A 27,133-nucleotide genomic window follows, 5' to 3' on the forward strand; every position below is an offset into this window, starting at 1 on the left:
TTCACAAAGGGACAAACTCCTTACGTAAATTGCGGCCGGCTTCTAGTTCCTTGCAACTGGACCCCTCCCCTCCCCTTCTCCCCACCCTCCTTACCCCCATTCCTTTCTATGCTTGACCAGCTCGTTCTCCTCCAACCAAATTGTATCATCAACCTGCAACCTTAACAAACGTCTTTGTTACACCGACAATCTTCCCCTTTGGTAAGAATCCACGATGCAAATCACAGGAAATTCTGTGTGTGTGTGTGTGTGTGTGCATTTGTATATGTGCGTGTCTCCGAAATGGACTTAATCAATTACCATTTCGGCGCTTTGTTGAAATCCTCGCTGTCCGTTAATGAAATTAATCATGCCCGGTAAACAACGGTAACCACAATGAGCTCGCCGCGGACCAATATATATTATAAACAGATGCAATTAATATTTCAGTGTGATACGTCGAAATTACGTATTGGCTATTTTAATAATTTCACGAGTTAAAGAGAAATCTGCGATTATTGGAAATGTTATAATAGCAGAAAAAGGTCTTTTGCAGTAAAGGAAAAGAACGAGTGTTTAACGAGGCAAGTGGATGAAATTAAAATTGATTGGGTCCGATAAGGTAGACGGTTTGCTTTGATATGGAAAAACTGGCAAGTTTTTATCGTACGATTGTGTGCAGAATAGTAGGTAAGCTAGATAATAGAACCTATAGCGTATGGCCAAAACCACCGATACAAATTTATCTATATCGCGTCTATGGTTCTTCGGAGTGTGCCCTGGACAAGTATAACGTAGAGCGAATGGAGAACCGATACCAGCCGACTTTAATATCGAAGCTGCAATCCCATTTAACCTGGCTGCGATTTTAATATCGAAAATTTCCTCATGGATCCCGCTCAATCACAATGAGCCAGCCATTCGAGCGTCTACAGTTCAATTCGCCCTTGGCTCTACAGTGCACCAAACGAAAGATCCTCAAGAGGATTGCCACATAATTAAATAGCTATTTTTCAAAGTATATATAAACCTATGTAAATATATATATATATATATATATATATATATATATATATAACTAGTACGAAAAAATACTCTAACTAGATTTAAAAGTATAAACATAATAGTAATTTTAATTTTCCATAAAGCCTTGGAATTGTACGTGATTACATACAGCATTTTTAATATTATATTACTATATCTACGAACGAAACGTGTACGATACAATATCGATTCTCTGTCACTGGCAAATCTCCGACGTTTTACTGTTATATTCCATTATAAAGACGCGGATGTATCAATCTGTACTATAGATACTCATCTGCATACATGCGCATGTATTCCTAAGTAGTTCCCTCAATCCGAGCTATTTAATACGGAATATTTCCATATATCTCTAAATGGGATATCGAACTGTAACTATCATTTTATTCTACTCTCTCTCTCTCTCTCTCTCTCATCGTCGTCGTCGTCGTCTGTTTTCTTTATCCCTGTAACGTAGAATTTAGTGTATATTATTTCGTTTTAAAGCGGATAGACCGAATTTATGGGGCATTTTGAACAGAGGATATTAAGTTTCCAAATGCATACTAGCATAATTACAGATCCGAATTATATTGCCCGGTCAAATTAATTCCACTGTCGCGTTATTAACGAGTGCAGTTACTTTTACCTGGGAGGATAGCAGAAAATACGAAATGCTTCGTTTTATATCAGGATTACGAAAAATTGCACGTACGGATTGCCGGAAAAATAATTAGAAATATTCGATCGAAAGTTTTAACAAGGAGATACGTACATATACATACTATATATATATAGACATTATATAAGAGAGAAACGAGGAAATATATAGATATATCCCTTAAATATATAGGTTTATATTAGGGCTGGGATTTTGGAAATCAACAATTTGTGCAGCGTCGATTTGAAGCGTGATAATTAGCCAACGTTCTCGCAACGTTCGAATCTAATTTCAAATGGATTTCATAATCGGTCCGGTACTACTGGAGAAATAAATTGATATCGATCGTCGTGGGGAAAGTTGGGGGAACGGGAGGTGGCATTATGTAGGTATATACAGCGACGAATTTTGACACTGCGCTACAATGAATTTTCGACAACGGCCATTTTACCCATTAGCCCCCATGAATTTCATTACCGGCGGCTACGCCGTCGTGCCGCCGCCAGCGCTCGAATAATTTTCATCCCCCCAAGGGGATGAACGTAGAAAATCGAAGCTAACGCTCCCCACCCCTCGGCCTCTAACCCCACCCTTCCTCCACACACAGCCATTCGCTTTTTAAACTGCAGTTGTATATAATATTTGTGTGTATAACGAGTACATTCGCGTGTGCCCGGGGATTAAGTTGACATTAGCAAGTTGAAAAACGCTGTGGGAGAGGGTGCAGCGTGGTGAATAAAAACCGTACTAAAATACTTTTGATGTTATTCAGTTTCAGGACGGCGTAATGAGCGTGAGCGTTTTACAGTGGATACCGAGCGTCGACGACGAAGGTAAATTCTTGGCGTGCCGGGCTGAGAATCCCAAGCTACCAGACGCAGCCATCGAGGACCGTTGGAAATTGGAGGTTCACTGTGAGTACTATTACTACGGTATAATATGCGCCCTGTCAACCGAATAACTGCACGCTGTCATTTTGCAGTCTAGCTATTTCTTAACGCGGCTATTGAGAAAAATAAAATCTTAATTAAACTTTTCCCAGGGAAAATGACCGTTATATTCAAATGACATGCCGTACAGCGGGATCTTATCCTAATCCCCGACTATATACTACTTCCTTACGAAATTAATATTTATACCGCGCCATCGCGATCCGACAATATCGCGAGCGGTCCACGAGATGAATTTCGACCCGTAGAGACGGATGAGGTTTCATTATCCCGATGAAAGCCGCGTCCACAAAAGACGACTATCACCCAGCGAATAATACAGCCTCTATATCCGTACAAGGTTTCTCCTGGCAATTCTCAATTCCATTTAAAAGGGAATGACGAAGAGTGTGCTGCTGCTGCTGCTGCTGCTGCATGGCCTTCCCTACCGTCCACCCACCCTGTGCATGGCAAAAATGGAACTTTAATAACGATCGGAGTCTCGACGAGCGCGCTTGTTTCGTCCTCGTCGTCATCGTCGTTGGACAGCCTGGCTCGGGATACGCCAGAGTTTATTGCAATTGTATTTTTAATGGGGGATTATTAAAGAGTTGGAAAAACGAGACGGGATAATCTCGCGTCGTGCTTACTCGATTCGCTAAATTATATATCTATATATTCGTACTACTTCCGCGCTTAATACGTATACAAATATGCTATATATAGATATAGTGGCTCGCTAATTGCACCGGAGAGGCTTTGGCTTTACCACGTGCGGGACATTCCGCTCTGTACGTCCTTATCCGTGTGCAGCATCGAGCATACGTCCAGCGTTGCTTGCCAATGCAACGTCGTTATCCATTTATTTACGGCCGAGTCTGATCGCGCCAACTCTATCTATTCTCCGCTATTATACCCCTCCGTATCTTGCGTATAGTGTATGCGACGCGGAATTAGTCCGTCGGTTAACCGACGTCCGCGAAATTCATGCGGAAACTTTACCTCTCTCTCTCTCTCTCTCTCTCTCCTCTCTAGGCCATGTACCCTCTGCACACACACGCACACAGGCACTATAAGACTAATAGTTATCGAGAATGAAACATGACAGAGTGTGCGCGCGGTGTAAGACGCTGTAGCAGCCGGAAGGGAAGACGAACGAAGAAACTGTGCGAGAACCGAGAAATAGGGAGGGGGGGATTCAAGGGACAAATAAAAGTGCGGAAGAGCAGCTGTGTCAGGTGGTTAACGACCTGCTCAGTCGCAGGAATTCGTGGAATAACGCAGGCTCATTTACCGAAAAGCTATTTCCCGCCTCCCATTAGTGGACGAGTATATATATATATATATATCTACATGGTAGAGCATGGGCCAGGACGAGTTTCCACGCCATTTTCCTCCCTTTCGCATATTTCGATAGCCAAACGGCTCTGTTTACGCTCGCCTCGCCGCATTCAATTCTTCGACCCTCGCGAAACTTGCCCGTCCTGAATAAGAAAACACTTCTTACCCCGAGTTTTCTCTCTTTTCTCCCTATTTTTACCCACCAGCGCTATACCGCCCCCGCCAGCGAGCGATGGATTAAACCAGTCGCCACGTTCGATGCACTTCGTGCTGTGCAAATCTTTCCTGTTTCGTCCGTCGACCTTCGCCCTTTGTTTCACCCTCTGCCCCGTAAATATACCTAGAAAACAGGTCACGTACTAAATTTTGCAAAATGTTTTTCCAGCCCGGATTAATCGCAATACGTTTTTATGCCTTTTTGCCAAGGCAGGATTAGCGTATGTACATCGCGCTCCATGTTGCTATACTGGTCCTTGCAAGGATACGTTTTCCATGCTTGAGTATTTCAGTAAATATTTTTATATCCATACTCTTTTTGCTTACTTTGTAACACTGTAATGCGCTTCTTGTAATATTTTTTAAAATAAAGATAAGAAATCGTGCTGTTCTATCGAATATTCTCAAGTGCAGTATAATATAAAAATCTGTATACCTTCTTTTTTTCATGGGAATCAAAGTGAAAAAAACGCTTGTTTCTTTGATAACCATCAACTTTGGTAAATATTTACGAGATTAATAAGTGACGGTGTATAGATCGTATTTTCTCTCAGGAATCTCTCATGAGGTATTGGAAAATAGATTTTTTTTTAATCAACATTTGTCTTACACGAAGTTAATCTTGGCACTCTCCACAAACTAGTTTTATTTATAAATAAGTGTAGAAGCATTCAGTTGTTCGAATCGATGTCTTCGTTCTTTAGGAGTTCTATACTTATAGCTCTCTCCGCTATAGCGTCACGTTCCTTTCTACCTCGCTATATCCGTAGTCAATATATTTCTCCATACTTAGTAAAAGTAACCGATGTTTTGTCCCGAGACGTGAGAAAAGTTCATAAAAATATTCATCATGCAGGAATATTCGTTTTTTGAAATGACAGTTATGTTATTGTGCACGATGTGGCAGAAGAAAACGTGACTCTAGCGGATCATGTGAATTAATATGTATACGTACTACCACCGGATATGTTGCAGGAGAAATAAGAATAAATACACATCTTTCAAATGTGTGTGAATAGTGAAGCATAAAGAAAGCTAGCATTTGTTTGACAAAAAAGGTTATTTTTAAAAGAATTTTTTCTTTTGACCTCCTTTGCAATTTCTTCAAATTTAGCCTGCAGTACCTGTGAAGCAACCAGTATAGTTACCCACTGTTATTATCGTTGACCACGGTCCTAAATAAGTAAATTTATCGAGGGAGAGAAAGAGGTCAGATTCGATCCTAAACAACGAAACATTAATTAAAGTCGCCATACCGTTGTGCGAAACGACAAAACCAAACGATCTGATATAGGCACATTTCGGATTCCAAATTTAATTGGCAAACAAAAATTTTAATTATTCGAGTTAATTAGGATAAAGTAAATATACCATAAACTGTTTTGTTATTACACTTTTGCTTTAATTTTCGGGATAGATTTGAACATGAAGAAAAAACAACTACACGAAGAGGAAAAATACGCGAAACGCGCGCGTTGAAAAATAACGAGCCTCTCACGGAAACAAAATACATACCTTGTAGGTGAGCGCGACGACCTTGGATTCTACATGTGTACAACCACATATCAAAATGCAGCACTGATTTATCGTTATCCTTGCTTCCATTTGCAGTTACTAAAAATTCAACATTTTTTTTTTTAAATCTCTGAATTATCAAAGAAATAATCGCCTAACAACAGCAGTTTACAGTTACCATAGTAACTCAGTAATAATTTATAGAATGAACTCGATGCTTTGATATAAAATCCTATTTATTTAATAATTTATAAGCAAGCAAAAAAGTATTATCGCTTTTATCGAGTTAACTCTACGAGAAATGAAGGTAGCAACAGGCTATATAGTGTATACCATCAAGTAGATAGAATTGTATCCAAAATCAAAGTAGCGTGGTCTACCTGAAAAATTATAAATTATTTTTCCTTCAAAAACACTGATTCTCAAGGCCTAATATTTTGAGAAAATCTCAAACGTATAGCACAGCTTCGGTTATACTCCACATAAACTAACATTTTTTAGACTGACGCAATCGTAACAGGCTAAAATAGAAAGCTTATTTGCACAATTCCAAAAGGAAATAAATCGCATTGCTTCGTATTATCACAGGTCAAACGAAAATAGTCACCTGTTGATAAACAAAAGCGTGTAACGAGACGCAGCAAAGTCCTCATAAATCTTTCGACGATCGAGCGATTCATTATGATTCTTCCGTGTCCGGAGAAACTTTTTAGGTGTCAAGTTTACCGGAGTTGCGTGTTGCACGCGTGTAAGCTAATCAGATTATTTTGTCAAGCGGGAAGCAAGCAGATTAATTGGCTGAGTAGGAGGCGATCGACGAGCGTGTCGACTGTAAACACGCAAACGCATACACGAGCGCGCACTCACACACGTACGTGCAGAGAGTACCACGCTATAGATATACGTTTACAAAGCTCGGAGGATCGCGCGAAGAACGAGAAGACAAAGCAAGCGGATATGATCGTTTCTCTCCCATATCCTCTCACCTTAGTCGTCTGGTGCGACCTCGTAATTCTCCCTCCCCCCCCCCCTCCTCTCCTCTCTCTCATCCCCCTCTTCCACCATTACCAACCCCGTTCGTTATGACGTTATAACGCAACCACCGTTGAAACATGTTTAACGACGTCCTGCAACTTTGATTGGCTGTTCCGACTTGCAGTCGCCGATGGCAACTTCAACTTCCTGCCCGATACTCGAACGCCGCAAGCCAAACAAGCCAAACCAAACGATATACCGCAAGCGGGACAACACGTCGCTTCGCTTTATCACATAGTCGCGCCGCCTGCATTTCTCTATCTCTGTTCTACCCCCACCACTATTATTACCGGAACATCCGTCTTATAACGGAAATCACGCAGAAACTTTTGTCGCAAAACTCGCTTCAATCATCTCGAAACGGTGCGACACGCTGTTGCATCGGGAAAAATTTGAGAGATTTGCGACAGGTTCGCTTTATACGTTCCTCCGGTTAACCTCCTTACGGTGGAGACTCTGGAGAACGAGTCGAGAGATTCCAGTAACAATGCGAGATTCGAGGCGTGGTGAATGACGCTCGGCAAAGACAGATACCATCGCGAAAGCTCACTGGGGCCAAACTTATGATCGAGCAATGTACTTTGCTATATATATATTATGTAGTATATATGCATATATATATATATATATATATAGAAGAGGACAACGCCGTTTGCCTGGAAAATCGTGGGCCTTCAGAAAGGAAACTCCTGCAGTTGCTCCGTGTACCAACTCAACCGAACGACTTTCACGACAAGTTTTGCACTCGACTTTACGACTCTGCGATTTCCGACACGCAAAATCCACCGACGAATTTCTCAACCTGGCTTTTTCCTCTCCATGCACGCCACGCGATGCCACGCCATGTCTCGCCGTACGTGGTCCGTTCTACTTTTACACGCGATAAATCTTACCCTGAAATATTCCAGCCGATTTTCCTCCAGTGCTTTTCTCGAGCCTGCCAACTCGATCTCCTCCCTCGACAGGATTTTTGCAAAAAGGCTTAATCTCCCACTGAGAAATCCCCAACTGCGCGACCAACTTCCTAATATTTCTGACGAGCGGCTGCGGCAGGCTCAGGCCATCTTCTTCTTCCTCTTCTTCTTCTCCTTTGCTGCTGCTGTTGCTGACGATGGATGAGGGAATTTAATTTCTTATGAGGATTTGGTAAAAAAATTCAATGATGGTGAGACGAGGCGAGGGGTAAGAGTGTGTATCGGATTTCCGTTTCTTGACTGACATTATTCGCAACTGCAAAGTAAACCGCGTTCTTTCTGGCTGGTTCTCCAAGGGGAAGCTGCGGTCCTGCGGTGTTTTAGTGGAGAACGGGCCAGGAGAATCGGACGTACGTTGCACAAGCGCTTTTAATCAAGAAGCAGAGTCCTCCCTTCTCATCCCCCCCCCCTCTGTCTGCGCTTTTTCCAACTTTGCTTCTGTGCTCGCTGCAGTTGTATACTTTTTTCTAGCCCGCAACGGGACGATTTTCGACGGCGTCCTCTGTGGCAAACTACAAACGTAAACCATAACGAACGACTCGCATTGCTGCAAAGAGTCTGTAGAATTTTTCTTTTGAAAATCACGCAGTCGTCAAAAATGGAGCTTGTAATAAATACATGTACCAATAATATTTATTACAGAGAGAATCAACGTGTGACAGGTCTCTTGAAAAATTATCTCTTTACAGTAAAGATGTAGTATTTTCAGAAAAGAGTAGAAGCACTTGAGCGTTTTATGCTGAAGTATACAGTCGTCTTTATATCACATTAGGAGAAAAAACCTTGCGCAGTATCAAAGTGTTTGCCATGTTTTCTCGTTTATATATTCAATAAGTAATCCGGCAGAGGCGTTCGTTCTCGCGTAAATAAGCAATTAACTGGCAGCACCTCGCGGAGCGCAAGAGTCCGAGACTAGGGAATAGGGGTGGGGAGGGAGTTGTGTCCGAAAGCGGAAGCGAGAGGGAAAAAAGCATCGCGCTTCCGGTTTAATGAAAGTCCTGCCATTTATGCATTGAAACGTAACCACCAGGGAGAATCAGAGGCGAAGTGTGTGGAGGAACCTCCGAAAATCGCTAATTGCTGCTTCATAAATGCAAATTCGTAGAATCCGGATGCGTATACCGTCCTGCAATAATACACTGCTGCACCGAGCGTCGAGCCAATATTTTAAGAGGAAATAACAGCGGGCAATTCGGCTTTAAAAAGCATTCGCTCCCATTGGAAAATTCACGACGGGAACAAAGATTAAAGCCGGAGCTTTTATATAGCATTCCGGGCGAGGAAAATCTTGGCGTTTTTCCGTCGCTGATGCGCGATTTAAATGCTTCGGGCATTTAAATAAATGAATTCAGTTCTTTTTTGTTGGAAACGACTTGGGGCCAGATTTATCTTGGCCGTCTCGTAGATTCGTGTGTGCAGAGACGCGGCGTTGTCCGTGTGTACATGTATATATACCTCGACGGTCCATTTCAGCATTCGACTTTCGAACGCAAGCGTGCATTATAGTCCATTTTCAATTTGCGCGCGCGGTCGCGCTTGGCGACGTATAATAAGGTTTCGGCCAGCACGTATCTGAAATGTTCGCTCCGCGTGTGCTACACTACGTACGTACTACGCCTCGTGGACAATTTCCATTAACGCTTGCATTTATCCCTCGTCCGATGGATATATATGTATATACTGCATTAATTGATGAGTGGATGGAGTATATGTACGCCAGTGTATAACGCGAAACGCTCCATTTAGCCGAAACTATCGACGTTATTCCGCTAGTCGCGCATGCAGCTTGTCTTGATAACGAGTGAAAAAATCGTCCCGAGTTTTACCGTGGTGAGAAACGACTTGGGTCGAGTGCCGGCCCCCGGGGTAATTTCAAGCGTTGCTTCGAGGAAGAAGAAGGAGCTGCGCCGTGCTGCAGGAGGATGGCAAGGAGAAAAATAAGCGAGTCTTGAAATGGCCTCCTCGTTTACACAGCGACTTTGGCTTTATTATATTATTCACGAGCGGTTGCCGGCTGCTCGGAGCTAACGAATTTTATACAAAAGTTGGAACAGTCGAAATTGGGAGGGACACCTACTCCCGTCTGACTTATTTTCGATAATACTACTTGCGGAGCCGGGCGTATATATAGCACAAAGCTGAAATTCGAGCAAATTCGACGAAAAAACATGAATTAATTGCAGCGGGAAAATAAGTAGGTATATAATGGTAATCCGAAGAAGATTTTTGAGGAGATCGCTTGTGTAAGTTGTAGCTAGCCCGTTATCCGAGGTAGCTCGCATGTTAATTGCCTTAATTAATGCGGCTCTGGCGGAGAAAACCACAGCAAAATCCGGCAGAGCTCCTATGAATATTTAGAAACGGTTTATTTGCGAGTCAAGTTTCTATCCTAGAAATGTCGCGGTGCTCTTAGGTTTCGGTTTCGCCTAATCGACGTAACCGACTTCCCTGCTGTGCGAATACATGCAATGCAGCTATACGACGTACAACTCGACAGAAATTAGCCTTTGGTCGGGAGCGCGTATATACGTCGTTGAATCCCTTTATAGGTAACCCATTTCCGTCAGTCCTTGCAAACCACGCAGTATATACTTTCAAAGTTTCACTGGTCAGCCGCGAAAAGGGAAATTAAATTTGTCCCACGTTAAATGTAAGTAGTCAAACCGCAATTTGTTCAGCCACAGAAACCAAAGCTACCCCGCGCGAGCATGGTAATGAAAAAAGACAAGATCCCTAGCTTCTACGGTTTAGCGTGGGTTAATTAAATCATTTTTTATCCGGAGAAAGAGGGTGTTCCATTGTTTCGAGAAAAAAAAACGACTTGGCTCTCTCCTAGTGAAAAGTATAACGATTGAATTTCAGGAAAGACAAGACAGTGATGCATCGTAGGGGCGTTAATAAATTAAAAGTGTTAATGAAAGCTGAGAGAGAGAGAGAGAGGGGGGGGGGGGGTAAGGGTGAGGGTGAAAGTAAGATTGGATGGAGGCTGTTAGGTGGAATATATGCTTGTACTATAAGAAAAGAGAATGAGAGAGAGAGAGAGAGAGAGAGAGTTAGGTAACACAAGGGGTAGTTAGGCCATACCTACTCCTTTCGTGACGAGAGTCACGAAGCAAGTTTACGGGGCTTTTACGAAAGTCCCAATGTACCTTCGTACAAGTAATATAAGGACGCCACGACAGCTTTCAGGCACGGCAAACTCAAAGCTCTCTTGAAGCAGCACCACCTCGTACACTTGACCCCTGCGTATACCCTTGCTACAGCCTGATTCGTTGTCAAAATGTTTCCTCTAAACCTTCTCCCCCTGCACGAATTCATGCACTCACCATATCGTTTCTCTACTATATAAAAATGCTGAAAATACTATAACGAACGCGCGCGCGTGGCTAGAGGGTGCGATTTTCCTCCTGTAAATTAATATAATCGGCCGGATCATACGCTTCGCTATACGTTCGATGGCTCGTTCATAATGGATAATTTATTCCGGCTGAGCACGTTTACGTCCCTGCTATATCAGCCATTGAAATTTATCGGACAAAAGTCAAAGGGCTGGAAAATATAAATTCGAAAGAGACTCTCTAATGCGTGTGTATATATATATATATATATATATATATAGGTGTACATATAGGTCTAGTGTGCATAACGATGAAATGATATTGTTTCTTCTCACTGCTAAAAAGGAAAACTACTGATATGGGTGTGTTGCTTGGGAGGGAGGGGATGAGGTAGACCACGCTGACGAGCAAACCCACTCTGCATTAGTGTACATATGTGTGTATGTGTGTGTGTGCGCGTGGAAAATAATTTTCCATGACGGTGAAAATTTTCCTTCGCCTAGCTTGTCGCTTATTTTCGCGTCTAGGTACCCCCAGCTCCGACTCCACGACGCGCTTTCACCGGGTTAAAATGAAGTCTTGCGAATGCAAAATGCAGCCGGTCTCGCATAATGGGACAGCATGAAATTCAGCACGACCATGATTACCGATAGGAATGATAAAAAAATTCCCGTAGCTCGGGGTCGTTGTATAAAAATCATTTTATTCTTGCAGATGCTCCGATCGTTACGCTGAAGATGGACTCGTCCTTGAATCCCAGGGAGATCAAGGAGGGGGACGACGTTTACTTCGAGTGCAACGTCAAGGCGAATCCGAGGGTCTATAAATTAACCTGGTACCACGAGGTAAGATAAATCGCGCGATTGTTACGTAGAAATTCCAGCTTGCATTCTCCGCATCGCCGGAGAAAGGGTATCGCGCTGTTATAGCTACCATTACGCACTAATAATGGAAAAAATGTAATAAGACGAGGAATAAAAACGAATCGTTAAAATCTGAGTATGCAAAAATATGCGAGTCACTCATTATTCTCCGAGTATATACACGAGTGTAACACGAATATAGAATCGACACTGCGAATATTCTAGGAAAATCACGAGTGCGCAGACTGTGTAAAAAACGAATGGTACCTGTCGGAAACGTTTGAGCGTTATCATCGGTCACTCGAGGATCGTCGAGTTAAGCTTCTTAAGGAGGATTATACCTTCCATGATTTTCCTTCTCCGGCAAGACGCTTCCTTCGTTCCGCCTCGAGATACAACAGCTATACACCGGAAGCATTTCCCAGACTGGTGCTATACGTCCAACTTCAATTCATCTCGGTGAATTTGCCACGGTCCAAATACTCTCCTCTGCACGCCTAAATTAACGAAACAACCATGAGCCGCTTCTCATCGCTTCAGCCTTAGGCTGCTAAAGCGCAAACGCACTTGCACCAACCGAAATAGAAGGGATAAAGACAAAGGGAGAGAGAGAGAAAGCTTCCAAATCCCTGGAACGTTATATTAAAGTTGCTCAATCTCGAGCATCGAAACTACCTCGGATAACATAAAAGTTCCTAACATGAAAGGAGAGCTTGCCATCTATATACCAAGAGCCGCTTTCGTTGCAGAACGATTTTTTTCTTCCACGTGCGTATATATATATATATATATATATATAAATTACGCATCTGGTAGCCGTCAGAAGGAATGAAAATTTTCCCTCTTAAAGCGACAGATATGGTTACGCGTCGCCCACCACCCGCCGCCAGGGACTGCAGACTGAGTTTCAGGAAATATTCATGCGTAGTGCGAGTCGCGACTCTTTCCTGCCAGACAAAGCGATAAACCGAAAGAAACAACAAACAAGCAGACCCGGGAAATTAATTTTTCATCATACGACGTCCCTCTATTTTATCGTAAATTTCTTATAAATTTCTAATACGCTATCTTATTCGGCCAAAATATATATATATATATACATATATTGTTTTGTTTCTCTCGCGAGTTGGATAATAACAGCGGTACGCCTCTGCATTTATATACCAAAATGGAATGATTAATTGTAGTTCCGCTGATAGAATATGCTTACTTCGAATTATTTGCACTTTGTAATTCAAAATTGTATATATGTATATATAAATGTGTGTATTATAACGATACATTCGTTGCTTCCTCGTATTTACCCGGCCGAATATATCCCAGTTATTTCTACTGTGAAAAACAACTGAAAAATTAATGCTAACAATAAAAAGATACGGCTAAAAATCTCTCCAACAATTCGTGGTTCCGCAAGCTGCGTTGTGAACTCTGTCGGAATTATTGTGAATTTACGGTCGGCCCTTGTCACTCGCCGTTCATTCAATGTTCCTCCGTTTCGTGCGCGACCCGAAAACCAAACCAATAAATTGCCCACGAATCACCGAGCAGCATTGGTTTACCAATCCGTAAAAGTACCAGAGAAAAAATGTTGGCGACTGAAAATCTCGCTGCCTCCGATAGCTATAACTCACCATGCAATTTTCCCAAAATTCGCGATAAAAATAAAAGAAAGAAAGAGGCGGGAGAGGGGGAGGGGGGGGGGAGGGGGGGGGGAGGTGTGGAGGAAGAGCGAGAGAAAGTAACGCGGCTCTTCCCCGAGCACGAGCGAGATTTTCACGTGGGAGCCGTGAAAAGTAAAGCTTCTGGGAAAATCAGAATAGAATTTCCTCATAAATCTGTCGAATTATCGAAGGTAATATATTCGATAATACGAGCAGCGGAGCAAACGTTGGCATTCGGGAGAGTCGAGCTAAACAAATCAGTTGGAACAAATCTGGGAAGCATCGAACGGAAAATGTTTTAGCGACTTGTGGAGAGAGTGAGTGAGCTACTTGCACGCGCATACACACTCCACACTGCGCAGTGGAGAGAGACACGCACACACCGTGAAACATAACAACGGGAGGCCGTGCACATCGAACCATGATTTATTGCAATTAGCTCACAGTGGCAAGACTTGAAAAGAACAAAAGTGCGCCAACGGCGCTTCGTTATAAACTCCAATTTTCGTTTCCACTAATGCACGCAAAAGCACATCCGCCTATGCTCCCCGGGCTTTAAAATCAATATTGAGCTTTGCCTCGAAATTCTTTTCATCTTCATAAAATTGTAAAATTTCATTTTACATCGAGGATTACTGTCACAGCGCAGCTTTGGGATTTCGATACAAGCGAATAGCTTCTATATATTGTCTGCTATATCGCCGGCTGCTTATTATTATCCAAAACAGATCGGCGCGCGTATCCACGTACAGAGCGCGCGCGTGTAAGTTCTCATGCTCAATCAAAACTGACGTAATTTCATATCACAATTAGTAGAGGTCCCAGCGTCAAGGGAATGCTAAATCAGTCGGTGCTAGACGCATTCAATCTTCCCACTGATCAGCATTATTATATCTCTCGTTGGCTCTTGCAATTCAACCTATATTACCAGCAACCACCAATCCAATAAACTCTGTCATGGCAAAGAACACCGACCGACCCTTTCACCCTCGCTATTGTATTTAGAAATGACCTGTTTCAACCCTCATCCTTCCTTAACTCTCTCTCCCTCTCTGTGTCTCGCAATAATCCAACACGGCAAATGAGTGAAAATCGAATTTTCGAGGAGTTATGCCATAGAACGCGTGCGAGAAATAATAACGTTCTCCGCTTAATGCGAGGAAGGAGGAGGTACCACTTGCCAATCCGAGCTACGTTCGAGTCGCAGAGCTCGGGGCCAGGCATTCCCAGCTACCAACGGCACGTACAAGTTTCCACAAACTCTTGGAAACCGAATGAAACAGATACACTCCTCGTTACTCATGTATATAAAACAAGTACAAAACGTGTACTATGTATAGTGCACACGTACATACACTACGCTACAGACATGTGTATAACGTCGTGCAAGTCTAGCAGAAATCCACCCTATCTCGCGTTCACCTTGGGATTGTTCGCGAGCTTGTTCTATCTTATCCGATCTCATCAGCTTCCTTTATGATACCGCTCGTCAAACCCCGAGGTAAAGCTTCTGTAAATAATATCAAGAGTCTTGTCCCAACCTCTCTCTGTGCTATATATATATATATATATTCCACATGTAGTAACGAGGCTCTTCGCCAAAATACAAAGCTTTCCTATACAGGAATTTCCAATTTTTTCATAACGGACGAGCCTAATCCTGTCGAGGCTGACCATTCGTAGTGCTGTATCACTTCTGGCAATGCATGGTTCGATTCAACTCACCGATATATATATATATATATATATATATAGTACAAAGTATACACTAGAGAGTGCAGTTGACAAGAGTCAAGTTACGCGTTGACCCTGCGTTGAATTATGGATAGGCTTGGGTTTTGTAATTCGTAATCCGAGTGAGAAGGCTTTGTCGAAAAGTTACGAGAGAATTATAATGCCCCCGATACACGTACACTCCAAGGGATAGAGTGAGAGAGGTTTAAGGGCGAAGTGAGCGAAGAGGGGTTGGTGGGGGTGGGTTACACAAGGACGACGTTGCATCACGAGAGCATCGTAAATTCCCTTTGTCCGGGCTCGCCGGGCCAAAGAGAAGCGACGACGCACAGCGTCCTGGCCCGTTTCCTCCAAGCACGATTTTCATCATCTTCTATACATACCTAGGAGGAAGTCGTGCTGAATTCCGGCCTAGAAGCTAATTGTTTATTCGTATAACGGTTCCGAACAAAAGCGAAGTCGTCGCGAAAACGCGAGTTACATAAGACGCACATGGGAAGAAAACTGGCGAGGAATTCGCGATGAGATTCTGTCGGATATTGTGTAACGATTTTAATTCGCTTCGCGCATCCGTGGAACGAAGCTCCGAGCGAATCTCGAAGAATCGAGGTATATGATTGTTTCATTTGCTTGCGAGCGAGTGAAATTGAAATTTCGTCTGGGAGGAGAGTGCGGAATGGTCGGTCGATGAGAACTAAGAGCTGTAGGAGAGCGGGCGAATGGCGAGGAGGCATTGGCTGCTAAAGCTGGATGGAGGAGCTGCTTGTTGGGTTGGACTGCACAAACGATCGGTGGAATTAGAAGCTGCAGGAAGATACACGAGCACCGGGCCACACCAAGTTTTCTCAGCAACCGCTCGCGGCCATCGAGAACCAACCGTGCCACGAGAAAGCTTGGATCGACTTTAAGTCTTTACTCAAGGCTACCACCTCCATTCAACGTTTACTCGGAAAACTAGTTTGCGAGAATGGCCTAGCTCCGCATTGTTTTTCTAGCTCGCTTATTCCCAGCTTTACCCGGTCCTTTATGATTCCTGCACCGTTTCCTCCACACGCATAAACGCTAAATTAATAAGCTTCATCCAGGACCTTCTGACGCGTGCGCTTCCAAGGGCTTTTGGGATCTGGATAAGTACTCTTTAATATTTCATCGACAACTTTGTCTTAATTCGCTCTCTATATACTATATAACGTTATTCCGTAATTAACAGATTTACCTGAGAAATACGCTGTAAAAAATAATAGACTTTTTAATATTTATTAACGATCGACGTTTTGCATTGTAAATAATTTTGTTGTGATGATAAGTATACCAATATTTATCGCATAATTGTAAATGATTTAAATGCAATTATTTAATCGTTTGTTTAACCGATACAGTAAGATAATGTTTAATATTTTACATAAATATTTTCGTATTTAAATTTTACGAAGATTAATTAAATACATAAACAATAATTGATGTAATCATTTTACGTTTTGTCATTAACGCATTTAAGTGTGAGGAGTGTCCTAGACAATTTATCAGATGGGAGACACGAGTCACTACAGATATCTTTTACCCTGTACTATTCTACACTCTCTACTACGTAATAAGTGAATGTTCCGCGAAGCCCTTTAGTTAGATTTGACGAACACGTGTTCTAACTTGTTTAAGGTGCAATGAATATACCTTGACGTATTGCTCCTTATTAAATTCCTAAATTGTAAGGTATACATTTAAAATTTTATACATACTTGCTCAATATTGTGTATATAGTTTAACGAAACATCGATTATAATATAAAGTATTAATTGTTTAATTCAATTTTTGATCAAACAATTCCCCATCCATCAGGGATATTTGAACCTGCACTTTATAGCTTTTATGAAAATAAATGTAGCACTTTAGTTAATTAATAATCTAGAAAAAACGTCAATTTTTCTCAAAATATCAGCCCCAACCGCGCTGTCTTTATTCATCGTGTTCATCTCTGTAAATTAATTATATAAAAATAAATATATTTATTTTCATAAAAGGTAGTTCAACTCTACTGTACTCCCACTAATAGCATTAATAAAATTATGAATAACTCCATTTCCATTTTCACTCGATAAATACATCAGTTAATAGTAGGAGTAACATGTATCGATGCGTAATATTTCTAAATGCTTGCAATAAATATTGCACAAAGAGTGTGATACATAAATGAAAGAATTAAACTATAAACGATTGATTATTAGCTCGCTAATAAGATTAAAATTGTCCGAATGAGCATTTCAACGAATATTACATCCTATTTCGTAATATATATACACATATATATATATATATATATAAATGCAACTGCTGAAATGAGGGAGGAAGGGATAAAAAATAGAGGGTAAAGATTGGTGATATCCGTTGTTTCAGGATAAGGAGTTACGTCACAATGCGAGCGCAGGGATAGTACTCTCGGATTATTCATTGGCGCTTCAGGTTGTAAGTCGAGAATCCTCTGGGAGGTACACCTGCCGAGCGGCCAATGCGGAGGGTCACGAGAGCTCCAATGTCGTTAATCTCCAAGTCATGTGTGAGTATTTGGATCGTGTTGACAGGTAGCACCATCCAGCCGGTACAGTAAAACGTATAGTCCTTTGAAACCGACGTACGGATAAGCAAAAAGAATGCAACTCTGTCGCAGTTGCGCCAATCTGCAAGCACGTGCTGAACTCTGGGAGTAGTTGGAGGCATCAGAACGCGACACCCCCACCCCTGAACGTTCCGGAGGAGCTTCACGGGGCATCGAAGCACGAGAGCATCAGCCTGGTGTGCGAGGTCGAGGCCAATCCTAGCACGGTGGCCTTCCATTGGACCTTCAACAGCAGCCTCGACCTCAGCGATATTCCGTCCACGAAATTCACCAGCGATGGGACTGTCAGCAGACTCAACTACACTCCTGCCACGGATATGGATTATGGGACCCTGGGCTGCTGGGCCAGCAACCTCGTCGGCCAATCCAAGCAGCCCTGCCTCTACCAAGCGGTAGCTGCAGGTATATATATATATATATATATATATATCACACCGAACCAATCTCCACCCTTATTTGTTAATTAAATCCCAGCTAACCGGAACTCGCCGTAATCGCGCTGGAGCCACACCGGACGGCTTAATTTAACTTTGACCCCCGACTCGCGTACCTGCCTGATCCTTCCTCTATATATATATATATATATATATATATATATATATGTATATGTATAAAACTATACATGCATGTACACGCGTATATCGAACCGCTCATCGCTAAAAAAAATTGCGAAAAATTCCCTAATCGCGCTGTCGCCGCGTCTCGCAAAATTTCCGCCACAATTGAATATATTCCTCGCGACTCGTGAGTTTTGCTCGCGTACACCCTGCTGCTTGCAAAATTATTGCCCATTTTCCTCCCTGTACTGGCTGTACTTTGCGGGCGCAGTAGTAAGGGTCAATATCATTGCCGGCCTGTGCGGTTCGAGGCCGCGGTGATATTGTCCGGATCACGGCTGCACTGCCTCTCGTGAAAATCGATTAAAACTTTTGCTGCTGCGAGTAGCGAGCTTCGCACGCGCGTACTATATCGCCAGCGCTAATTGGACGCATAATTTATTTCAACGAGCGAGGCAATGTATTCCTTATACGTAATTAGCGGCGAGGCGCGCGGGCCGCTAGTTTTTTGTACCGCGAGGACGAGCCGAGTGAGAACCGGCAAATAATTGAACCCCTATATATATATATATATATATATATAATTGGCAGCGATAAACTTCCAAATCTGGAAGGTCGAGGAATCGCTGGAATTCTCCGCAGTAACGCGATGCCAGTGGAATGAGAGAAACGTTGGTGATGACGTTTCTGTTCCCAGGCAGGCCTTTCCCTTTACAAAACTGCACTGCCTACAATCAAAGCGGATCATGGGTGCGGATATCGTGCGTCGAAGGATACGACGGCGGGCTTCCGCAAAAGTTCGTTGCCATTGTTGACAAACAACGCTTGGAGTCGGCGAATCCTTACTGGGAGCTCGAGTTACACAAGCCGACGACAGTCACTTTGTACGCGGTCAACATGAAAGGATCCAGCGATCCTGTCGTTATGGAGGGAGTCTCTTTGAAAGGAGTGGCTAAATTCACCGGTGCGTGAGTATATGAAAAGTTCTTTAGCAACGAAACACAGGCGTAAAAATAATCCCTCTGCCCTCTCCTGCTGGATGGTTATACCTTGGAAAACGCGACCGCGCGTTAAAGGGTCTTGAAAAACCGAGAGACAAATTCTGCCCTGCTCGGTAATTCATTAACGGAGTCCCCTAACGAAGATTAATTGCGACGCATCGCGAGCGCGGATCGTCCGCGAACATCTGTACCAAGATTCACCGCGTTACCAACACTCTAATGGCTTTCACAATTAACCGAGTATTCTATGGCTTAGCATCGCGTGACGATATAACACCATTGCTATATACATAGTTTCGATTCAGCTAGAGCATCATTGTGTACTTATAGCGAGGCCTCGCAAGGATCAAATATGTTCATATATGTATACGATTAAAAAAAAACTATACATTCTCTCTTTATTCTAAATTTGTCTCACTCTTCCCTCGCCCGATGACGCGTCAGCTTGTACCGAGTTATTTATGAGCAGGAGTCGTAGAAATTTCATTTACAGGAGAATCGGTGTCCTCGGTCGATATGTCGCCGATTCTAATTGGCCTCGGCGGGACGGCGACAGGCCTGGGACTAATCGTGACCGGAGTTCTAATGGCGTTGTGGAGAAGACACGCGCAAACCCCCGCCAAACCGAAGCAGCCTCAGCAGCCGAGCGTAGCCACTTTCACGAGCAAAGGGGAGGAGGAGGACGGCAATCCCGATCTCATACCCACGACCATCCTCTCGAATAATCTCAAAGGTAAACAAGCCATGCGCGAACCGTCTGGAGCTTCCAAAAATTAAACGCTTGTGTTGAAGGAAGGGGAGGGGGAGGGGGCTAGGGGAGATCTAACTTGACATTTATCAGCCACGGTGAGATAAGACGTTTCTATCGATCGGCCATCTACTTACGCTGATGGAAGCTCGGCGATTGCAAATGGTCCACGTGAATATCGGCTTTCGATTTAAATCGCGACCGTATGTTAACGATACTCTTAAGGAAATTGCGTATACGCCAGAAATCTATTGCACCCGCAGCTTCATCGATTTTAGACTGCTCAAAGTTTGCATAAGAAAAGATGTGGGAGAAGTATTTTATATATAATAGTATCATCCGTGGTTACGTCGCATATTAAATTCTTGGCTATAGCTATTTCGGGAATAGGTGAAATTATATATGAGCTTTTTTTTGAGTCGTAACACACGGGACAAGTCGAAAGGCACAGTAACTTCAAACCGATTATAGGATTGGCGCTGCTAAGCTCCAACGGAACTTCTTCCAGATAGAAAGCTTCCGGTTTACGGATCGCTACCACGAAGACCGCGACAGCTGGAAGGCCGAGAGATGTCCCACGATGTCCTAGAAGATTCAGATTATCCACGAGCAACGCCCAACGTGAGTAATCCGATTTCAAACGCGATTATCTCCTACCAAACGATCCTTCTGTTCGCTCGGTTAATTAAAAACAAGAGGCTCGCTCCTCTTTTTTAATTAAGCCGCGCGATTGAAAAACATTTATAAATACAGTCTTTACTCCTGTAGACCAATCAATGATACTTTTTCTTTCTCTCTCAGACATTTTACAGTCTGCAGAGGCCAAACCGATACTCCGAGACGATAATCAGAAGCGCTGCCATCCAAGAAAGTTGCATCTAAAATTTACAAGCACAACGCACACCTCCTACCATTTGGAACACAAAATTTCAGTACGAGATATCATGGGCAATCGCCTTTGAGGAGGAAGACAAAACGGAAGACAGAGTCCTCGTCATATTGTACACATTTTAATGGACAGTGAAATTTATAATTAATAAATTGACTATGATAATTTGTGTAAATATTGTATATAGATCAAAAAGAAAAATTTCATGTTACACCTTTCTTGTCTTTTATTTCCTCATCCTATAAAGATACATAATATGGAGCGGTATTATAGTTTCTTCGTTTTGGCTATAGATTAAACGTGCTGTAGATTTTTTCAATTATTTCAAGTAGTGTTTTAAAAGGTAGCAGAGGATAAAAGTAAGCAGGTTAATAGTAGAGAAATTTTGATCATCGTTTTCTCGATTGAGTTTGCTTTTGTGTTCCTTTGATTTCACGTTAGAGGGCTTGGTCAATTTTCGATCTGAGCACCATCTAGTATCACTAGATATAAAGAAGCGAAGAGACCGTTGCTGCCACCTGCCAGGGAAACATGATATCATTAACAACACTACCCAAGCGCCCGGCCAAGCAGATAGAGGCTGTTCGATGTTCGACTGTGTTCGACTTCGATGCACTATTGCACCAATATGGTTTCTTTAGCTTATATCTCATATATTAGCTAACCCCCTTTTAATCCGGATATAAGTGGTCGATAGAAATGTAGCCGTTATTGTTTCAACCGTTTTATTATTAATCTTTCGATTTTACAATATTTTTGTAAGTTAATTTAGAGATATCTTAGATTATTCCATGACTTCGTCATCACGTAATAGGTGAGAGATAAAAGTTTTCTCAATATGCAGTATATTGATAATGTAGCACTGTATTATCTTTTACAATGCAATAACTTTTCGCTTGCTGAGAGAAACGTTCGTCATGTTTTTAAATGACAAATATTTTCATTCAATTTATTCCTATTCGCGCCTCATTGAAAGTATTTTGTAAACTGTAATTCTTGTATTATTAGGTTAGCAAAAAATGACAGTATTAGAAACAGATGAAGACTCAGACGAACGATCTGTTCCCCCGAGAAAAAAATTTTGTCTATCTCTTAAAGAGCTCGCAACTCGTGATAAACTTACTAACAAGAACAAACCTGAGCCCCCTCAAAACCTCAGAGGGGGCCTTATTGCTGATAAGGAGTTTACATTAAGTGAGTATGGAACATTAATCTTTTCCCTTGAGATTTTACCTTTTTTATTACAAGTAACACTCAATTCTTTCATTCAAATTACAGGTACAAACAAAATGTTAAATGGTTGTCTTAATACACTAAGCAATCATCATGATATGAATTACGATGCCCCTGGCAATGGACAGAATGATCTGAAAATAGCAACTTTATGTAATCTGGGAAACACTTGTTTCCTAAACAGCGTTCTCTATACCTTAAGATTTGCTCCATCATTTCTACACAATCTCCATCATCTTGCAACAGATTTGTCAAACTTACACGATAAACAAAATCAGACTAAAGTTAAATCGTCTTCTTTGGGAAGAACAGGAGTTTCCTTAACCACAAGCGGCAGTCGTAGCTGGAGCAGTAAAGATCTTTTAGCCTTAGCTGGACCATCAGAATTTACCAAACCTCGAATACAAATAGCAACAGAAAAATTGCATGAATTATTTATGGCTTTGCATGCCTTTGAATGTAGAGAAAGCAATGAACCATATCAGCCAGATGCATTCTTGCAGGCTTTCAGGGATGTCAAACCCATATTTGAAGGAAATCAACAGCAAGATGCTCATGAACTTCTGGTCTGCCTATTGGATAATATTAGAGAAACGTTTCAACTTCTAGTAAGGCATAGGGAAAGTCAATTTGGCCAGATCAATGGAGGCTCATCAGACTTCTCTACGGAGCCAATGTTAGGTATAAAGTCGGAAGGTAGTTCCGGCAAACGTAATATTAGAAAATCTCGTAAAAAGAAAAAGATTCCCAGCAGAAGTAGTTCCTCTTTAACCCAGACAACTTTGAACGGAGCATCGATATCTACCGAACCTTACGAAAACGGTCACGCAGACTTCGCCGAGATCAATGGGGAACTGCCTACGCATAAGCCTGAAAGTAAAAAATGCTTTATTACGGAAGATTTTGAAGGCGTCAGTCTCTTAAGAACAACTTGCCTAGAATGCGAACACGTCACAGAGCGAAAAGAAACCTTTTGTGATATCTGTGTACCTATTGATATAGATAGATCCAACGAGAAAGGTACCAAAATATCTTACTTCACGTTTAACAACGAAATTAACACGTAATTTTTTTTCAGATGATGACGGGCGATCCGTAGATAGTAGTGAAATCTATAAATGTGCAGTAGTAACAAGTGAGCTTCTACGTGGTCGAGATAAATATTGGTGTGCGAGTTGTTTAAGATACAATGAAGCCCGACGCGCAGTATGCTTTCCTTCGCTGCCTCGGCTGTTGATACTTCAATTGAAGAGATTCTCCACAGCAGCCGGGTAATTTATCCCCGTGTCTCCTTGTTCCATAATTACGCAATGGGGGGAGTAATATAATTGACATAATCAAACTGTTACAATTACAGGTCAATGGAGAAAATCAATAATCATATGCCTACTCCTCTAACGCTTCAGTGTTTTTGCGAAGAATGTAACAACGATCAAACACGCAGCAGCTCAACAGGTAGAACGGAAACACGGCATCTGTATCAGTTGTATTCCGTCATTATGCATCAAGGTGCAACAATGACTGCCGGACATTACGTTGCCTACACAAGATTACCGGATGAGTCTAGCTATTCTGAATATTATGATTGCAATCGAGATGGTAAACGTTCAAACTGCAGTCAAGGCAACAATAGCCCAAGCTCCAGTGTTTCATCGTCAGAGAAACCATCCGGCTTATTGAAGTATTTCCGCAGTAGTAAACAGAGCTCTACCGAAAACAAGGAACAAATGGTAAGATTTGGCTGTCGTAGTATGGACTGCTGTGGGATTCGACGTAACAAGCACTCCAGCACCTGGCTGGAATGCGACGATGAAGCTGTGCATGCAATTCCTCTCCGAGAACTCGAGGATAAACTGGCGCCAAATCCAAGAAACTCTGCAACGCCCTATCTTCTCTTTTATGTCAGAACTACGATGTAAATCTCAAAAAGTCTCTTCCAGAAAAGAAATGTATCCACCTTGGGTTCAAGTCTTTTTAACAATTGTATTATATACAGGGCCTCACGATTCTCCGGCAACGGTCTTACTGTGATTCAACGCGCATTCCACATCTATTAGGTCCTCTATTTCTCTCTCTCTCTCTATATATATATATATATATATATACATATTTACACTGTATCGGGCTAAGCAAATCATGTATAATTCCAAATTCGCGATTCGTTAGCTCTGTACATATTGTATTAGATTAGATCAAAATTATGTATAATTTCGTAGGAAATCAAATGATGTATTATCTATGTTTTAATCAAATGACCTATTATGGTAAAATATATTGATGATTGAAAAATTTTAAAGGCTCTTGATGATATCGCGAGATGGTAGCACCATCCTGAAAAAGTTTATCAATTTCTTTAGTTTTCTAACGGTATAAGAGTCGATGCGGCCTACTATGGTTATTGTTCAGTTTATTTATTCAACGTGTTCGCGTTGTATCTCTCTGTACTACTTCCTTGCGCATGCTTACTCTGAAATAAATAACAGGATATTATTTCCAAAGGTTTATTTCAAAAAATAAACTTTTGATTAATCACTTTGGGTTTGTTTTGCTAAAAAAAATATAAGTAGCATGCATTATCAGAAGAATTTAAAAAATATTCTTGTAGAGTGTAATAGCTCAACGATCGATAGCCTACATATCTTTAGTTTAATCGTATCGGGCACATATTATAACGATTTCAACTTTCATTAAAGTTAATTTTCTTAAATTAAAAATATTACATTAAGATATAAATGTAATAAGTGTCGATTAAAAATTCAAACGGAATTTAATGTTGATGTGCAGCATGAATCTAAAAACATGGATTTCTTTTTCTCGTCCGGTCAATTGATATGAAATAAAAAAGTGTGTTTGAATGGCCGAGTGGTTATTAATTGATTCAGAGATCAATAGTTTTGCCCCAATCATACGTGGCTCATCCATATATCGATTGTTTTATAGGGGTCAGTAGTGGAGGCGCGTACTACCTGTCAGTCTGTCACATCGTAGTTTCTTCTACTTTCATGCATGACGTATTCCATAATATAACATTATAGGGTAAAGCACGTTTGCGCCTCAGAGATGCATTTCACTTCAATCGCTGATTAAAGTAAGTACAGATTTCTTCAATAAATCCAGTCAAAAGCTTCAATCTCAATAATTTATTTTTTTTAATCTCTGTCTACTATTCCTCGTAAAATTTAAATAATATATGACGGAAAATAAATATGCGCTATTCTTTTGATTTTAAAGTACCGGCATTAATTTGATTTTTTCTTTACATAATTATCAACTATCTGAGCTGGTAAAATGTTAACAACAATTATAACTACAATGGTAAGTGATATAATTTTGTGCAAAATATTTCGATGATTCGCACAATCTTCACACTATCACTTTACAACAATACTATTAAATTTCGATCACTATGTGGCTAAATTTCACGGTAAAAACGATTAGTTAGCGTAAAATAAAAGACCAGTCGCTTTGAATATTATAAAAGGCCAAGGTATTATTTGGCAAAGGAATCATATCCTATTTTCCGCGCGAAACAGGGAATGATCGATATACGCAAAGTCATATTCCAGTGGATTGTTAATGGATGTCGTGCTTCAACTCACCTCTATTTTATCAAGATTATATTTTGTTCCTGTGTCATACGTCGCTAATAACAGAAACTTATTTAACATTGGCTTTTCTGCTTACAGAGTAAAATAATCAAACGATCGCTATGAAGCATCAACAGGTTTCGGTGGATTATTCGAGCATGGTCTTCAGCGCCTGTTCTTATTTGGCATTGGCCGGTGCCGTATGGATTTTTTTGCGCCTCCTTCAGGCTTGTTTTTGGCTTCCACGACACTTAAAAAAACAGAATAATGTTCAACGAATGTTAGAGGACAAAGTAAGTTTTCCAAGTCGTGTGCGGGATTAAAGATTATTTTTTAATTTATCATAACATGTATATTTTCAGGTGGACGATTATGAACGCTATGTTCTCGAGTGTGAGAGGAAGGAGAAGGAGCTTAATGAGACGGAAGAGGAAAACGGAGAAAAACTCGATATAACTCAGACGGAAAAGTGGAAAGAACGACGAGAATGTTTGACAATGTTAAAGCGAGAATTGGGTAGAGTCCGAGATGGGGATGACTCTTCTGATTGGGATAAACTTCTTGAGGAGGAGGAGAAAAAAATTTTGGAAGAAGCTGCTTTGTTAGAAGAGAAAGAAAAAGAGGACAGTGAATCGAGTAACAACTGTGAGCGAAAAAAGAGCGCATTGAATGCGGATGGTTGCAAAAATGAAGATAAAGAGGAGAAGTGCAATATTTCGGAGAAAAAAAATTCCGATCTACAGTGCAAGAAAGATAAATAGTATTAATTTAATTCGATTCAAGTCTCCGATTAATTTATTTTTGCACTAAAAAATACTCTTGTTCAAAGTCAGTCTCTAAAGCGGACGTTAATTTATTATCTATAATGTACAAAAAAGTCAATACATATACTCAATTTTTTATTTTCATAACTCTACAATTTCACCGCTACGTACAATATACTTTGATAAAGTCAATATTTTAGAAAATCGGTCCAGATAGCACGATTCATATATTGTAGAATAACCGGAATCTTCTTCAACGAATATTCGGAATGGTTATAGTTCAAAATATTATTTATGTGCGTTCCATCAAGATTAACTCTGTAATTTATAAAAAATTAATAGATGAATTGAGAATAAGCGTGTTAGCGAGTAGTTATAAAAGTATATTCATAGATTATCTGACAAAGAACATTCGGTGTTGTGTATATATATAATTTTGCGAATTAAAATTGTATATAAATATGTTACTGCTTC

The 27,133-nt window shown here is 41.2% G+C and overlaps 3 protein-coding genes across 13 annotated transcripts in view; all 3 read left to right on the plus strand.

The window, feature by feature from the left end:
- The window catches only part of LOC136777083 (synaptogenesis protein syg-2-like), a 72,932-nt gene extending 51,696 nt beyond the window's left edge, over positions 1-21,236 (plus strand). For 5 of the 8 annotated variants that reach the window (XM_066733149.1, XM_066733201.1, XM_066733166.1 and 2 more), the window contains 8 exons: positions 2,436-2,577; positions 11,726-11,856; positions 17,661-17,820; positions 17,932-18,282; positions 19,135-19,401; positions 19,917-20,171; positions 20,695-20,807; positions 20,988-21,234. In XM_066733149.1, the coding sequence (XP_066589246.1) occupies positions 2,436-2,577; positions 11,726-11,856; positions 17,661-17,820; positions 17,932-18,282; positions 19,135-19,401; positions 19,917-20,171; positions 20,695-20,807; positions 20,988-21,068 (1,500 nt within the window). In that variant the 3' untranslated portion in view covers positions 21,069-21,234. Of the gene's footprint in view, positions 1-2,435; positions 2,578-11,725; positions 11,857-17,660; positions 17,821-17,931; positions 18,283-19,134; positions 19,402-19,916; positions 20,172-20,657; positions 20,808-20,987 lie in introns of those variants that run through there. The other 3 variants (XM_066733187.1, XM_066733180.1, XM_066733194.1) reach the window with 3 other exon arrangements.
- A 450-nt stretch (positions 21,237-21,686) lies between these two features.
- On the plus strand, positions 21,687-24,575 carry Usp1 (ubiquitin specific protease 1). 2 transcript variants are annotated; one of them, XM_066730259.1, is made up of 5 exons: positions 21,687-21,889; positions 22,084-22,269; positions 22,354-23,328; positions 23,387-23,579; positions 23,666-24,573. In XM_066730259.1, exons 2-5 carry the CDS (start codon positions 22,095-22,097, stop codon positions 24,225-24,227), a joined length of 1,905 nt encoding a protein of 634 aa, XP_066586356.1. In that variant the 5' UTR covers positions 21,687-21,889; positions 22,084-22,094; the 3' UTR covers positions 24,228-24,573. The 2 variants fall into 2 exon arrangements, with proteins under 2 accessions (XP_066586356.1, XP_066586365.1); XM_066730268.1 differs by lacking the exon at positions 21,687-21,889 and having other exon boundaries at positions 22,095-22,269; positions 23,666-24,575.
- A 677-nt stretch (positions 24,576-25,252) lies between these two features.
- LOC136775476 (golgin subfamily A member 6-like protein 25) lies at positions 25,253-27,121 on the plus strand. 3 transcript variants are annotated; one of them, XM_066730300.1, is made up of 3 exons: positions 25,253-25,396; positions 26,024-26,188; positions 26,258-27,121. In XM_066730300.1, the coding sequence occupies exons 2-3, from the start codon at positions 26,054-26,056 to the stop codon at positions 26,654-26,656; spliced, it is 534 nt and encodes a 177-aa protein (XP_066586397.1). In that variant the 5' UTR covers positions 25,253-25,396; positions 26,024-26,053; the 3' UTR covers positions 26,657-27,121. The 3 variants fall into 3 exon arrangements, with proteins under 3 accessions (XP_066586397.1, XP_066586379.1, XP_066586389.1); XM_066730282.1 differs by having other exon boundaries at positions 25,267-25,396; positions 25,995-26,188; XM_066730292.1 differs by lacking the exon at positions 25,253-25,396 and adding an exon at positions 25,449-25,623 and having other exon boundaries at positions 25,995-26,188.
- Positions 27,122-27,133: the final 12 nt, after the last annotated feature.

This window comes from Prorops nasuta, unplaced genomic scaffold, assembly GCF_024137725.1.
Source record: "Prorops nasuta isolate Cenicafe-Biocafe unplaced genomic scaffold, Cenicafe_Pnas_1.2 PNAS00002, whole genome shotgun sequence".
Classification (NCBI taxonomy): domain Eukaryota; kingdom Metazoa; phylum Arthropoda; class Insecta; order Hymenoptera; family Bethylidae; genus Prorops; species Prorops nasuta.

Coding starts and splice junctions, on each gene's coding strand:
- Usp1 (XM_066730259.1), top strand. CDS start 22,095: ATGACAGTATTAGAAACAGATGAAGACTCAGACGAACGATCTGTTCCC. Junction 22,270..22,353: donor TGATAAGGAGTTTACATTAA/GTGAGTATGGAA, acceptor TTCAAATTACAG/GTACAAACAAAATGTTAAAT. Junction 23,329..23,386: donor AGATAGATCCAACGAGAAAG/GTACCAAAATAT, acceptor ATTTTTTTTCAG/ATGATGACGGGCGATCCGTA.
- LOC136775476 (XM_066730282.1), top strand. CDS start 26,018: ATGAAGCATCAACAGGTTTCGGTGGATTATTCGAGCATGGTCTTCAGC. Junction 26,189..26,257: donor AACGAATGTTAGAGGACAAA/GTAAGTTTTCCA, acceptor GTATATTTTCAG/GTGGACGATTATGAACGCTA.